Source organism: Schistocerca serialis, chromosome 8 (genome assembly GCF_023864345.2).
Source record: "Schistocerca serialis cubense isolate TAMUIC-IGC-003099 chromosome 8, iqSchSeri2.2, whole genome shotgun sequence".
Classification (NCBI taxonomy): Eukaryota; Metazoa; Arthropoda; class Insecta; order Orthoptera; family Acrididae; genus Schistocerca; species Schistocerca serialis.
The window spans coordinates 144615828-144630484 of NC_064645.1; the positions used below are offsets into that span (position 1 = coordinate 144615828).

At 42.1% G+C, this 14657-nt stretch overlaps 1 protein-coding gene across 1 annotated transcript in view; it reads right to left on the reverse strand.

The window, feature by feature from the left end:
* The window catches only part of LOC126416875 (testis-specific serine/threonine-protein kinase 3-like), a 119263-nt gene that overhangs the window by 68253 nt on the left and 36353 nt on the right, over window positions 1-14657 (reverse strand). Inside the window, exon 3 of the mRNA XM_050084758.1 lies at window positions 11827-11996. Within this exon, the coding sequence (XP_049940715.1) occupies window positions 11827-11996 (170 nt within the window). The remainder of the gene's footprint in view (window positions 1-11826; window positions 11997-14657) is intronic.

Sequence of the window (14657 nt, forward strand, 5' to 3'; positions counted from 1 at the left end):
TTTCTGTACGGTTCTACGTACACTGTTTCGAAGCTGTTCATACTGTTTCTGATTTCGAGACGATGATTTCAATGCGTGTATCGAATCATTTTGATGCGGCTTGCGTACACGTTTTCTGACATTGAGCTCTTCCACGATTTGTTGCGCCTTACCAGACATCTTACGCGCAAAATTATCAACTCCTTGATTAACATTAGACGCTGCATCCTATACCCGGTCAACGTCAGAACGCATCTTTTTCTGGTCAGCCATTAACGATTGTATAAGCTCGCGCGAGTCTCTCGCCTCTCAGGATTTTAGTAAACTGTTCATTAACTTCCGTTCCTGGTTTTTGCTGATCTTCGCGGACTTTTTCGAATCCAGCATAGGTTTCATATTTGATACTATTTGAGCCAGCATTTGTCCCTGTTTTTAAACCTGCTAAGTTTGCATTTGTTTCATTTTTTAAATCTACTGACCCCGCACTTGTTTCAAGTTTTGAGCCTGCTAACCCTGCACTTGTTTCAAGTTTTAAGTCTGCTAACCCTGCATTTGTCTGCTTAACGACCATAGTGATTTGCTTCAATATTGCGAACACACTATCTGACTCTTCACCATCGTCACCTGTTACTATTTGATGTAAATTTTGCCGTTCGCGTCTTACACGTGGCGCCTCACCGACCTCCGTACATTGTGCGGATGCACTTACACACAGCCTTTCTGTTGGAAACTGTCCCGTATGATTTAGAATTACTATATTTGGTTCAACGTACTGACGTCGCTCGTCCTCTGATTCTACTTCTGAACCACTAGATCCGTCATTGTTTGTTTTTGTGCATTCTCAGACTGTGATACCAATCGCAAAACTACCACCATTCCCTCTGCACTATCACAACGTTCCGTTCCGTGACTTGCAGTCGATATTTTTTGTTGTACATCAATCTCTATCCTGTCAAGATCTTCAATTTGCCACATCTGCGATAATCTCCGTTCTTCTGCCATCTCCGATCGTCTAACTAACCTCTGTCTTCCTAGAACTGCACGAGCCTGAGCTCTCGTCAATATCAAGTTATATGATCTTACATGTTTCCAAAATATCATAGAAAGTTTCTTAGACTATGTACATATCATTAGCAACCCCGTTCACTGTTTGTAGAATTTCAAACCAACTCAACAAGGCCGTGAACAACTTCGCGCGTGAGCAAGGTCATGCACAAGCTACTTTTACACCAACATAAACGTTATCTTATTTATTAATACAACTTTTCTACACCTTGGATCACACATTTGCTGTGTTCTGACCACTATACATACACATACATTAGGTAACCTCGCCCCATAAACAACAAAACAAAACATTTATTTTTCAATTCAAAAATTTTAATTTCCCTTTCTAATTTGACTAACTGCCATCTAGGTAGATCAACTTCCATCCTGGCAGGGTCGCCATTCTGTAAGATTTTGAGGACCGAACAACTGTGTAATCTGCAAACATTTTTGGTTTAATGTTGCAATCTTATCACAGAAATACACGCATTTACACATTTTACAATGCGACAATGTTACAACAATTGTCAGACAAACGCATCTCGTCCTCAGAAAATGAAATAATCCTAAACACAACAATGGTAAATTTTAACCAGAAGTTTCTTTACAAAATTATTCTTATGACTACGTCATGATGTTGGCCAGTACTACGATAAACATCCGATTCCGGTTCAAAGTTCGGTACTATTTAGGATGACAATCAAGTCTACATAGGATGGTTAGTTCTGTGACAAGCTGAGCAAAATATTACCCAAGGTCGCTCGAGTTTACAGTGGATGCAAGCTGGTGAGCCAACAAGTTTACGCCTCTGCTAGCGGTATTTACCGTAGCTGCGATAAGGTGTCTGCTTCATGGCTGCTCTCGTCCTTTGTAATTCCTATAAAAACTAATTATGCCTTTACTGATTTTTCCAGCAGATTCTCTCCCTATGTTTCTCGTTATGCGAGACATGAAACGAAATTGAACATCGCCTAGAAGTCATATGGTCAGCAAATGGTGCACATATGGAAGTTTGTCGATAAACAACTTCGTGAGTTAAGGTACCATTTGCAACAAACTGCATAAATTTAATTAGCATACTTTCTTAGAAACAGGTTTTATAACCGGAGAAAGCCTTTCTGCTCACTCCGTTTATATGCCCAAGATGTAAGCCTGTTGTATTGCAAACTCGTATTAGGGGTGTGCTGCCTGCAGCAGCCTCCAGTATCTAGCCATCTCAATGAAGTAACCTAGGCTTAGTTCCAGCTCAGATCAGACACGTTTCATGAGCGAACTTGAAGGCCATAAACCATGGCAAGACCTGGTAACGTGAATTCCTCAACGTTCGCAAGTGTGGTTAAGCCCTTGTTTAATTTGGGCATTGTCAGTGGATCTCTCTGCTATTACTAGTTTTCAGCAGGTCTGTGGCACAAGCATTTAGGCCTACAGTGTGTTGAAAGATGAGTTTGGTAGCCAAAATGCAAGTAAAAACTGTGGCTCCTTCAGGCCAGAAATAGATATACTTTTTTGATTTTCGTTCCGGTTTCCATCAGTGCAGTACTACCAGGTTAAGGCGACGCTTCTGGGAACAGCTGATGACCAGACAGAACAGATTGAAGAGCTTCCACATATGTCAGTGGGAGCAGCATTATATCAGGCGATACCTTCTGCTCCCCCATTGCCAGTTGCGTAATACGATGTCCCTCTTGCCCACATCCCAAACAGGTCTTTGTCTCGCCGTCATAAATTACGATGGCACGGCATCCACCGATGTTTAGATAGGACGGGACATGTTTATTAAGCTCTATGCACACCTGGCGCACCCCATTCAGAACCGGGTACGTGGCTTCGTGTGCCGAGTTTTCCGCTGTAAGGCTTACCACAGTGACATAAGGTCTTAAAACAGTGTTCTGCAACAATGGATATACTACCAAACAAATTGAGACGGCACTCCAACCAGTCACTACACCACAGGTTCCAGAAGCAGAGCAAGATGAAGCCAAGAAGGTGGGTATCTGCCCTATGCTGGTTCTGTTTCTGCCAGGATCAGTAGGATTCTCCATAAACACAACATCAAGTGTGTTTTCTGTCCATCCAGCAAGATAAGGATGTGGTGTCACCGCCAGACACCACACTTGCTAGGTGGTAGCCTTTAAATCGGCTGCGGTCCGGTAGTACACGTCGGACCCGCGTGTCGCCACTGTCAGTGATAGCAGACCGAGCGCCACCACACGACAGGTCTAGAGAGACTTACTGGCACTCGCCCCAGTTGTACAGCCGACTTTGCTAGCGATGCTACACTGACGAAGACTCTCTCATTTGCCGAGAAGATAGTTAGCAAAGCCTTCAGCTAAGTCAATTGCTACGACCTAGCAAGGCGCCGTATTCAATTGATATTTATTATATGAAGCATGTATCATCAAGAGCGATGTTATACAATTATGGATTAAAGTTAAGTATTCCAGAAGCTACGTACTTTTCTTTATAGCATTCATTACGTATCCTGTTTCAGACCTCACGCCAGCCTGCGTGAGTTTAGGCGCGTGCCTTTCGGCTTCCTCTCATTGTGTCTAGGCTGTCTTGTCTAGACACAACAAAGGGGATTGTTGGGAAATGTTGAAGACGACCTGGGGTTACGGAAACCAGGCATTTACAATATACCTTGTCAATGTGGCATGTCCTAGATCGGCCAGACGACAAGAACAGTGGATATCAGGTGCAAGAAACATCAAAGGCACACCAGATTAATACAGGTGACGAAATCAGCCTTTGCTGAACACTGTCTAGAACTAGATCATACCACGAATTATGATGAAACGAAGATTCTAGCACAGACACCCAGATTTTGGTACAGTGTTATAAGGGAATCGATAGAGATAAAAGTAACTGACAATCTCATGGACCGCGACATGGGGTACCAGCTAAGCAGAGCCTGGGATCCTGCTCTGGAATTGTTAAAGGAGCAACGAGGACAGCTGCAGAACTCCATGAATAGAAGAACTGAAGGCGTGGATATAGAAAACGATCCCCAGACAGAGTGCCAGGCTCTCTGGGCCGAAGATGGAACGTCCGGGAGCGGGGCCGATGGGCGCGTACCGCAGAGGGAACTCGCAGAACCGCAGCGGACTGAAAACGGAACGGCGACGCTGCAGAAGATCGCATTGAGCGGGAGAGGACCGCAAGTAGAACTCCTGGCAACCGAGACAGAACTCCAAACGCACCAGGCCGAAGATGGAACACCCAGGAACGGTCTGATGGGCGCGGACCGCAGAGGGAACGGCCAGAACTGCAGCGGACGGAAAAGGGAACGGCAGGGCTCCAGCAGGTCGCAGCGAGCGAGTGAGGACTTCAGAGGAAGCGCCTGCACCCGCTGGTGGAGGGGGAAGGCCACAGACATAAAAACTGGGCCAGGTCCACTCGAGGAGCAGTTCAGGTCGCGCATGATGTATGTCATGAGCTACATTACCGAAATAACGTGCAAGAATGACGCTGATATCCGGCAGAACACCCGATAAACCCAAGATGTCAACATGTCTATTGCTTACTGCTTTTCCGCTGTTCAAATGGCTCTGAGCACTATGCGACTTAACTGCTGAGGTCATCAGTCCCCTAGAACTTAAAACTAGTTAAACCTAACTAACCTAAGGACATCACACACATCCATGCCCGAGGTAGGATTCGAACCTGCGACCGTAGCGGTCTCGCGGTTCCAGACTGCAGCGCCTAGAACCGCTCGACGACTCCGGCCGGCTAGTAACGTATGATGTATGACGTTATGATTTATTTCTTGTTTAATACTAACTATATTCGCGACACATTTTATAGACAGTAATCACATATACAACTGAATTTAAGGGCAAAATTATTTCCGTGTACGACAAATAGTTCAGTAGATATGACGTCATAAATAATGAGATGAATGAAAAACTGATGCATCATACATGACGTTGGAATTTATTACTTCTTTGCTACTAACTCTGTTCGCAATAATTTTCGCAGACAGTATCCACATATGTCACTGAACGTACTAAATTATATTTTTGTACGACACATAATTGAGGAGATACGATGTCATAAACATTAAGCACAAGGCGAGAAACTGCGTTGCACGGGCGTGGACGCACAGCCGTAAATAAATAACTGGGCAACGACGGGTTCCTTCGTTAGTATGGCTATAATTACTTGCATCTATCTGATGACCTTTTTTTGAAACGAGAATTACCTCCGCATTTGTTCAATGCCCTGTTATCCTCAGTTGATTTAGCGACTTACAATATACCGCTATTAGAAGAAGAGCAACTTTTTCGATTGATCTGTGTAGAGTCTCATATGTATCTTATCTGATCCAGACTCCTTTCCACTACTGAGGCATCCTAATGCATTTTCTATTCCACGATCTCTTATCTAAGAGTCCGGCACTTCAGTGTTCAGTGACTGAAAGCAGGAATCGTGTTACAATCTTCGCATTCAAAAAAATTAGGAAGATCAAATTTTAGTGTTCGGTCTTCTGTATGTCATCTTCCGCTTTAGTAATAATGTGGCTGATGAGGGACTGAACAGATAATTTCGATCCGCCCAGTGCCTTAGTCTAAGAGCAAAAGACGTTGAGCTTTTTTTTCTGATCGGTTCGAAAATTCTCCTTTAAAATTTATTGGAAGTTTCTCTCATTGCACTCTTTACGCTCTTCTTGTCTTCGTTCTGCTTTCGTTTTTGTCAACTAGGCTTCGACGCACCTGGAACCTGTGCTGAAGCTATTTTGGGCATGTAGAAACTTCTGAAATTTATTTTTTAGTGCTCGTCGTCTTCGACCGACTTTGTCCTTACGAGTCAGTTCTGTAACTTATTTTCAGACAAGACATTCAGAATAATATTAAATTAATCACCGTCGCTGGAACGTATTCTATCTGCATGACTTTCCCTATGTAAAAATAGAAAATTGGCGTCCCTCACTATTATATGGGCTTATCAAAAAGTTTTTATTCGAAGGACGTACAGTCTATAACGAGTATGCCAATTAGGCAAAGTCGCCGAGAGAATTCAGATAATCATACCACAGACGCACCAGATTTAAGATACTCGTAAGCCTTTGGTACAACACCGTGTCCTGATGCGTGGAGAAGTCCGTAGCTGCCCGCTGCACATCTTCGTCTGACAGAAGTCGTCGATCCTTCAAGGTCCTTTCTAAGGGACCGAAGGCTTGGAGAGAGATCAGGACTGTAGGCTGGATGCTCGAGTGTCTCCCACTTAAGCTGGCCTGACTTCTGCTTTGCGATATTTGCAATATGGGAACACGTGCGTTATCATGAAGCAGCGAGGAACTTGGCACGCCATTCCACAACGGTGGTTTCTGACAGACATGTTGCCCCGTACACATTCTTGATTTTCCGATGTATGTCTGCCGGTGATTGCCCTTCGGCAGCCAAGGAAAGAATAATAGCATTTTGGACCTGTTTCGACTTATTTGGCAATAACGTCGCCGAAGTTTACGTCTCCGCATTTAACGCAACTACGTCGGAAAGACACGAATGCCCCATTGATCCCATGCCTACGTGTTGGTGTCTACAATCCAGCGTCGGAGTTGCGCCATGTTGTATCGACGCCGCAGAAACTTCCTCAAATGAAAGTTTTTGATCGCCACATATACAACGGGATGATAAGAATCTTACTAAGCCTGAAGAGCTACAATACACATGTTTCCTTTCATCACTCCGCAGGCGTTGTCAGCGCGAAAATAATTTCGTAAAGGTTCGAAATTATATGTAGAGTTTGTTGCCAGTCGCTAAGTGCTCTCATTATCAAATACTGGATTATTAAGGGGAGCCGGAACGATGAAAAGGACAAAATTAACGTTTCCGGTTTATTTCATTATAAAATTATTTGGAGTTTTCTGAATAAAACAAATCAAGTTTCACCCTTCTAAGTGAATTCTAAGTGTGTTTTTTTATCGCTGCAAAGTTGACGAGCCGCGTTAACGGTTGTAGCGACTCGGTGTGTCACCACTGACGGCGCCGCTCGCTCGCTCTCTGGCTGCAAGATGGGTATCTTTGCGGAACTAGACAGTGTTTTGTTTTCCAGCGTTGTATGGTTTTATCTCTGTGACAAGTGACTGTTCATATCGGTAAACGTAAAAGCTATACCGTGTGTGTTGACTTGTGGAGTTTGCTTTGTGTTGTTTAGCTGTTCAATTTTGCATATTTGACGAATTTTGCTCGTACCTGTTTTACGTATTTGGTTTGTGGATATCAATGAGCCCCGTTTCAGCAATGGAGTGCTTAAGAAAGTGCACAATGAGTGGAAGAAGAAATCTTTTGTTGTTTCGAAGGGAGATACTGCTCAGACTGCTTCATCAACTACTCCAAATGAATGTGATATAACTTCTTCCAGCAAGAAACTTTGTGACAGCAGAGAAAAATTTGAAAACTATGAAAGTGACAGTAATGATGTGAATGAAATAATTAACATTTCCTTGCTCCCTAATATTTTGAAACATAACGTATTATGCCAAGTTTGCAAAGAAAGAGGACTGGAATTGAAAATAACTTCACACATTGGTTTGGCATGTAAAATGCTATTGAAGTGTAATAAATGTGCGGCAGAAGTTTCGTTTTCTAATTCTAACAGTATTCCTCATAGTGGTAATAGTGGAAAGAAATTGTAGTTGTAAATTGTCGTAGTTGTGCTGGAAAAGTCCCTGAGCTTCAAGCGCTAATAGAAAGCACAGAAGCTGAAATCGTTATAGGTACAGAAAGCTGGCTAAAGCTTGAAATAAGTTCTGCAGAAATTTTTACGAAGTTGCAGACGGTGTTCAGGAAGGATAGATTAGGCAGAATTGGTGGTGAAGTGTTTGTGTCTGTCAGTAGTGGTTTATCTTGTAGTGAAGTGGAAGTAGATACTCCGTGCGAATTGGTATGGGTGGAGGTTATACTTAACACCCGAACTAAGTTAATATTTGGCTCCTTCTACCGACCCCCAGATTCCGATGATATAGTTGCTGAACAGTTCAGAGAAAATTTGAGTCTCGTAACAAATAAATACCCCACTCATACGGTTATAGTTGGCAAAAATACTTGTTCAAAACCGGTGGTAGGCAGAGAACATCTTCCGAGATTGTCCTAAATGCTTTCTCCGAAAATTATTTCGAGCAGTTAGTCCACGAACCCACGCGAATTGTAAATGGTTGCGAAAACACACTTGACCTCTTAGCCACAAACAATCCAGAGCTAATAGAGAGCATCATGACTGATACACGGATTAGTGATCACAAGGTCGTTGTAGCTAGGCTCAATACAGTTCCTTCCCAATCGACCAGAAACAAACGAAAGATAATTTTATTTAAAAAAGCGGATAAAGTGTCACTAGAAGTCTTCCTAAGAGACAATCTCCATTCCTTCCGAACTGACTATGCAAATGTAGACGAGATGTGGCTCAAATTCAAAGATATAGTAGCAACAGCAATTGAGAGATTCATACCTCATAAATTGGTAAGAGATGGAACTGATCCCCCATGCTACATGAAACAGGTCCGAACGCTGTTGCAGAGGCAACGGAAAAAGCATGCGAAGTTCAGAAGAACGCGAAATCCCGAAGATTGGCTAAAATTTACAGACGCGCGAAATTTGGCACGGACTTCAATGCGAGATGCCTTTAATAGGTTCCACAACGATACATTGCCTCGAAATTTGGTACAAAATCCGAAGAAATTCTGGTCGTACGTAAAGTACACAAGCGGCAAGACGCAGTCTCGCTGCGCAGTGCTGATGGTACTGTTACCGACGACTGTGCCGCTAAAGCGGAGTTATTGAACGCAGTTTTCCGAAATTACTTCACCAGGGAAGACGAACGGAATATTCCGGAATTTGAACCACGAACAGCTGCTAGCATGAGTTTCTTAGAAGTAGATACCTTAGGGGTTGCGAAGTAACTCAAATCGCTTGATACGGGCATGTCTTCAAGTCCAGATTTTATACCGATTAGGTTCCTTTCAGATTACGCTGACACAATAGCTCCCTACTTAGCAATCATATACAACCGCTCGCTCACCGATAGATCTGTACCTACAGATTAGAAAATTGCGCAGGTCGCACCAGTGTTTAAGAAGAGTAGTAGGAGTAATCCATCGAACTAAAGACCTATATCTTGACGGCGGTTTGCAGTAGGGTTTTGGAACATATACTGTATTCAAACATTATGAATCACATCGAAGGGAACGATCTATTGATACGTAATCAGCATGGTTTCAGAAAACATCGTTCTTGTGCAACGCAGCTAGCTCTTTATTCGCACGAAGTAATGGCCGCTATCGACAGGGGGCCTCAAGTCGATTCCGTATTTCTAGATTTCCAGAAAGCTTTTAACACCGTTCCTCACAAGCGATTTCTAATCAACTGCGGGCCTATGGGGCATCGTCTCAGTTGTGCGACTGGATTCGTGATTTCCTGTCAGGAAGGTCGCAGTTCGTAGTAATTGACGGCAAATCATCGAGTAAAACTGAAGAAATATCAGGTGTTCCCCAGGGGAGCGTCCTGGGACCTCTGCTGTTCCTGATCTATATAAATGACCTGGGTGACAATCTGAGCAGTTCTCTTAGATTGTTCGCAGATAATGCTGTAATTTACCGTCTAGTAATGTCATCCGAAGACCAGTATCAGTTGCAAAGCGATTTAGAAAAGATTGCTGTATGGTATGGCAGGTGGCAGTTGACGCTAAATAATGAAAAGTGTGAGGTGATCCACATCAGTTCCAAAAGAAATCCGTTGGAATTCGATTACTCGATAAATAGTACAATTCTCAAGGCTGTCAATTCAACTAAATACAAGGGTGTTAAAATTACGAACAACTTCAGTTGGAAAGACCACATAGATAATATTGTGGGGAAGGTGAGCCAAAGGTTGCGTTTCATTGGCAGGACACTTAGAAGATGCAACAAGTCCACTAAAGAGACGGCTTACACTACACTCGTTCGTCCTCTGTTAGAATATTGCTGCGTGGTGTCGGATCCTTACCAGGTGGGATTGACGGAGGACATCGAAAGGGTGCAAAAAAGGGCAGCTCGTTTTGTATTATCACGTAATAGGGGAGAGAGTGTGGCAGATATGTTACGCGAGTTGGGATGGAAGTCATTAAAGCAAAGACGTTTTTCGTCGTGGCGAGATCTATTTACGAAATTTCAGTCACCAACTTTCCGAATGCTCAGAGCTCGAAGAGAAAGGTTTAGGTGTTCGTTTTTCCCGCGCGCTGTTCGGGAGTGGAATGGTAGAGAGATAGTATGATTGTCGTTCGATGAACCCTCTGCCAAGCACTTAAATGTGAATTGCAGAGTAATCATGTAGATGTAGGTATAGATGTATAAGTAGAACATGAGCGTAAATAAATGTCCGGAGCGACCTTACGTAGAACTAACGCATAAGGCTGCCCCTGTTGTAAAAAGAGATACCAGGCGAGACTCATCTTTCAGATGTAGAAACACGCCTACCATTTTTTGTTTATGTTGCAAAACTCCTTCTTGGTGTTGCGATCTTCAGTTTATATACGGCGAAGATCTTATAACGTTCCCTTGAGGTACTCGCGAAACTACCTTCACGTTTGTCAATTTCACTGCATAAGGAACAAAGTGTTGAGATATATCTCTTAGAAAGTTCTCAACCAAGATACAGAAGTAGTCCAGCACTTGGTAACCTCGTTGTGCTTCACAGAAAGATTTGTTATTGAAATTCTGGGAGCGTACGTTCCAAAAGGTGGCGTGAAACGTATTACTTTGTCTAACATGCGTCTCCTAAAACCATCACAACGAGAAATCGAAAAACTGGAGCTCATACGGAAGTTTACCCACCATCATTCTTCAAATTCACCATTCGTGAATGGAACTGGGAGATAACAGTACAAGCAGAAGTAGGCTCCACCACACACTGTAGGAAAGTTTTCAAAGTATAGATCCAGATCTACAATTTAATGTTTAACTTTATAGCTAAATATATGATTTGAGTCCGGTGCACTCGTTGCTTTCGTTTTCGAATTGTTTCAGGTTGGTTTAAACTACTATTGTCACGGGTTAACGCCGTTCGCAGTCTGAAGTTAAGGTCAAAAGTGAGGTACGATAGCTTCTAAAGGAACTTTGCCCAAAGTCAACTTAAAATATGAACTAAGATAGTTTAGAAAGTGATTGCGACAAGTAGGTAGGCATTTAATGACTTCATGTCACAGCTTAACTCGAAATTATGCTTCCCCAAAACCAGTAACAGTTCCTTAAGACTCCCATTGATTCAAGAGAATTTACGGCTACAGACTCGGACTTTTGAAAAATAGTTTCTCCAAATATAATAAAGTACGTGAATGAAACAGAATTACCTATGCTATGTGTTCTTAGGAGAATCGCTTGTTATTAAGCCGTGATTTGCATGAATTGAAAACTAAACTTTATAATATCAGCAATAAAGTCTAGCTGCGATAGTAAATTGTTTCGATTCAGCCTCTCTAAAGATACGAGAATGGCGACCACTACAATAGCACTTTCCGGTAATGGAAACATTTTGCACACAGTTGTGACGTAACATGTGGTTTACTGAGTACTTATGTAGTATTATAGAAATCGTCTCTAAAATTCAAACTACTTTGAGGTTGAAACTGATTCTTTTACGTTGTTACATTTTCCTGTTTCTTTATTTGTTCTCGTATTTATGAACATCTGAGTGCGACTGCAATATCCTTCTAAAATGTCTTCAGTGGCATGCCCTTGTAAATCTGTAGTAAGTACTTAATAAATCAGTCTGTAACCAAGACAACCCTTTTCGCAATATAAAAACAGTGGAAGAAAAGCTTGCTTACCTGTGAGTTGTTTCGATAGCTTGGTAGAAGCGGATGAGATTTTTGTGTCTGAGCCCCTTGACAACTTCGATTTCTCTCGGCAGAAACTTTCTCAGATAATCCTTCGGCGCGCGGAACTTGGATACAATTTTTATGGCGACTTCACGATCATGCCTGTCAGAGTGGGCGATCTGGAAAAGAAGGAAACGAAGATGACGAAGTTGCCCTTTGCTCCTAGAGAAAGGAGTTGTGCCTTTTCTTATCTCATAGGACTGCTTCAGCATTTGGTCCATTAACGCAGCAAATGAGTTTGTAATATGTATAGATTGTATGTGAAGCGTCGGGGTAAGTTACAGAATGTGGTTAACATACTAGCAAGAAACTGTACTAATAAAAAAACCGTACAACTGCCGTGTCTGTACACTGAAAAGATTTGCCATAGACTGACTGCGGGCAATGTAAGGAGTGTAACAGAATACAGCAAGACTATTATTGAAAACTTTGTCTGTTTGCTTGTTTAACACAGTAGTCTCCAAAACAACTAGTTGAAATTTCATGAGGTTTTTTCGCATGTAACTTGACCGTAGCTTGGGGCAACAATAGGCTTTATTTCATCAAAATATGATAACTGTAGAAAATATATCTTAAGCTAAAATTTTAGGAGTCTGCTGAGCTCAATAGTTCGGATGTTTATATCAGTGACACGATGATATACCAAACACCCAGCTGAAGGCTCTGTTAGTTTCTTTACCTCAGTGGGAGAAGTATTTTCGGAAGTTTACCTCAGTGATAAAATTATGCAGTGCATTATTACCTTTACGAAAACAAACTATCACTCAATTTACTTGGCTAGGGTATATGTATTTACAGATTTTGCTTTGTGTATTAAAAACGTAACGAAACTGTTTTGCTGATTTCAATATGTTTCATTTATATTTGACTTCTTGTCTAGCAAAAACGAATTATTGAGTTTGCTTTGTGATTTGGATGCATATCTATTAACATTTATAATACGTTTTGTTTATAAATAAAAATCCAGAGAAAATGGCAGTCTTTCTCAGTACACTAGAGGATTACACGGTCTCAAAATGCCAGTTAGGATCATGAGGCGAGAATTCCTGCAACTTGAGAACATCAGGCTTCAACTAGCTCTTTGAAAACTCCTGAAATCGCAGCGCAACGTAACTCTGATCAAGAGCGTCATGCATTATCTGGCTCCTCACTACATATTATAAACAATTCGTCTAGCCATAGATTTGCCGGCCGCGGTGGTCTAGCGGTTCTAGGCGTGCAGTCCGGAACCGCGCGACTGCTACGGTCACAGGTTCGAATCCTGCCTTGGGCATGGATGTGTGTAATGTCCTTAGGTTAGTTAGGTTTAAGTAGTTCTAAGGTCTAGGGGACTGATGACCACAGTAGTTAAGTCCCATAGTGCTCAGAGCCATTTGAACCATTTGCCATAGATACTATGAGCTACCTGTACGAAGCCAGTGCGGGCCACTAGTAGCTGATAAATTTATTTAGCATGTTATCAACAGTCAATGTGCAGCTGATAGTAGTGGAATCATTTAACAAACTCTGTAGAGATGGGCATGACAAAGCTAGTGTTAAATGATGAAGTTTTCGTTACTTTCAGAACTGACTTCCTTCATCATCATCAGAAACAGGTTTGAATCACATGGGTACGAAATGTTCTTCTGTTCTTTTTGGTGGCGCATCTACAGTCTCTGAATGTCTACATGAGGAATTTATTGCTAGCCTGAAACAAGTTCTGTGTCATTTGCTGATAACTGCTAGCTGGAGGCTGGTATCTACATAGATACTCGGCAACACACCGTATGGTGCATGGTGGAAGGTACCCTGAACCTACTACTAGCCATTTCCTTTCCTGTTCCACTCGCAAACATAGCGAGGGAGAGACGACTGCCTATTTGTCTCCCCAAAATACCTCATTTCTCGTATCTTAACTTCTTTGTCATTATGAGCAATGTCTGCTGGTGACAGTAGAATCGCTCGGTAGCCAGCTTCAAATGCGGGTTCTCTAAATTTTCTCAAAATTGTTCTTCGAAAAGAACTTCACCTTCCCTCCAGGGATTCACACTTGAGTTCCCAAAGCATCTTCGTAACGCTTACGGATTGTTCGAACCTATCGGTAGCAAAACTAGCAGCCCTTCTCTGAACTACTTCTATGTCTTCCTTTAGTCCGTCCAGGTACGTATCCCAAAACATTAGCGTGGCTTCCAAGAATAGGTCGCACCAGTGTCCTATATGCAGACTCCTTTACAGAAGAAACACACTTTTCCTAAATTCTCCCAATAAACTGAAGTCGACCATTCGCCTTCGCTACTACAATCCTTGCATGCTCGTTACATTTAAAATCGCTTTACAATGTTAAGCCTAGATATATTCTAAGATGCTACTCGAGGCGGGTGTAAAATGAATGTGCGCAACGGATATAACTGAACGCCAAAATGAAGATTTGGTCCTGTCTGACTACTCCCTGAAGCAGATCTTAGGATGTCTTAATGATGATATGTCCACCTTCTTGCTATTTAACATATAAATTACAACATAAACGTAAATGAATGATTAAGGGAACTAGTAACTATAAAACGATAAATGCTGTTTCTGCTTGTACATTTACTGTAGATTAAAACCCCTTTATATATTACAAATGTTTATATATCAATGTCCAATGGACATAAAGAAACACAAATGAATTTCCTAACTAATATTAGTGATCAATTTCCCAAATCTGCCCCTTCTGATGGCTACGCGATCTAACATAAATAACGCGAGATGACTGACATCTATGTTCCAGACACTAGAAGGAACTACTTTCAAAGATGATC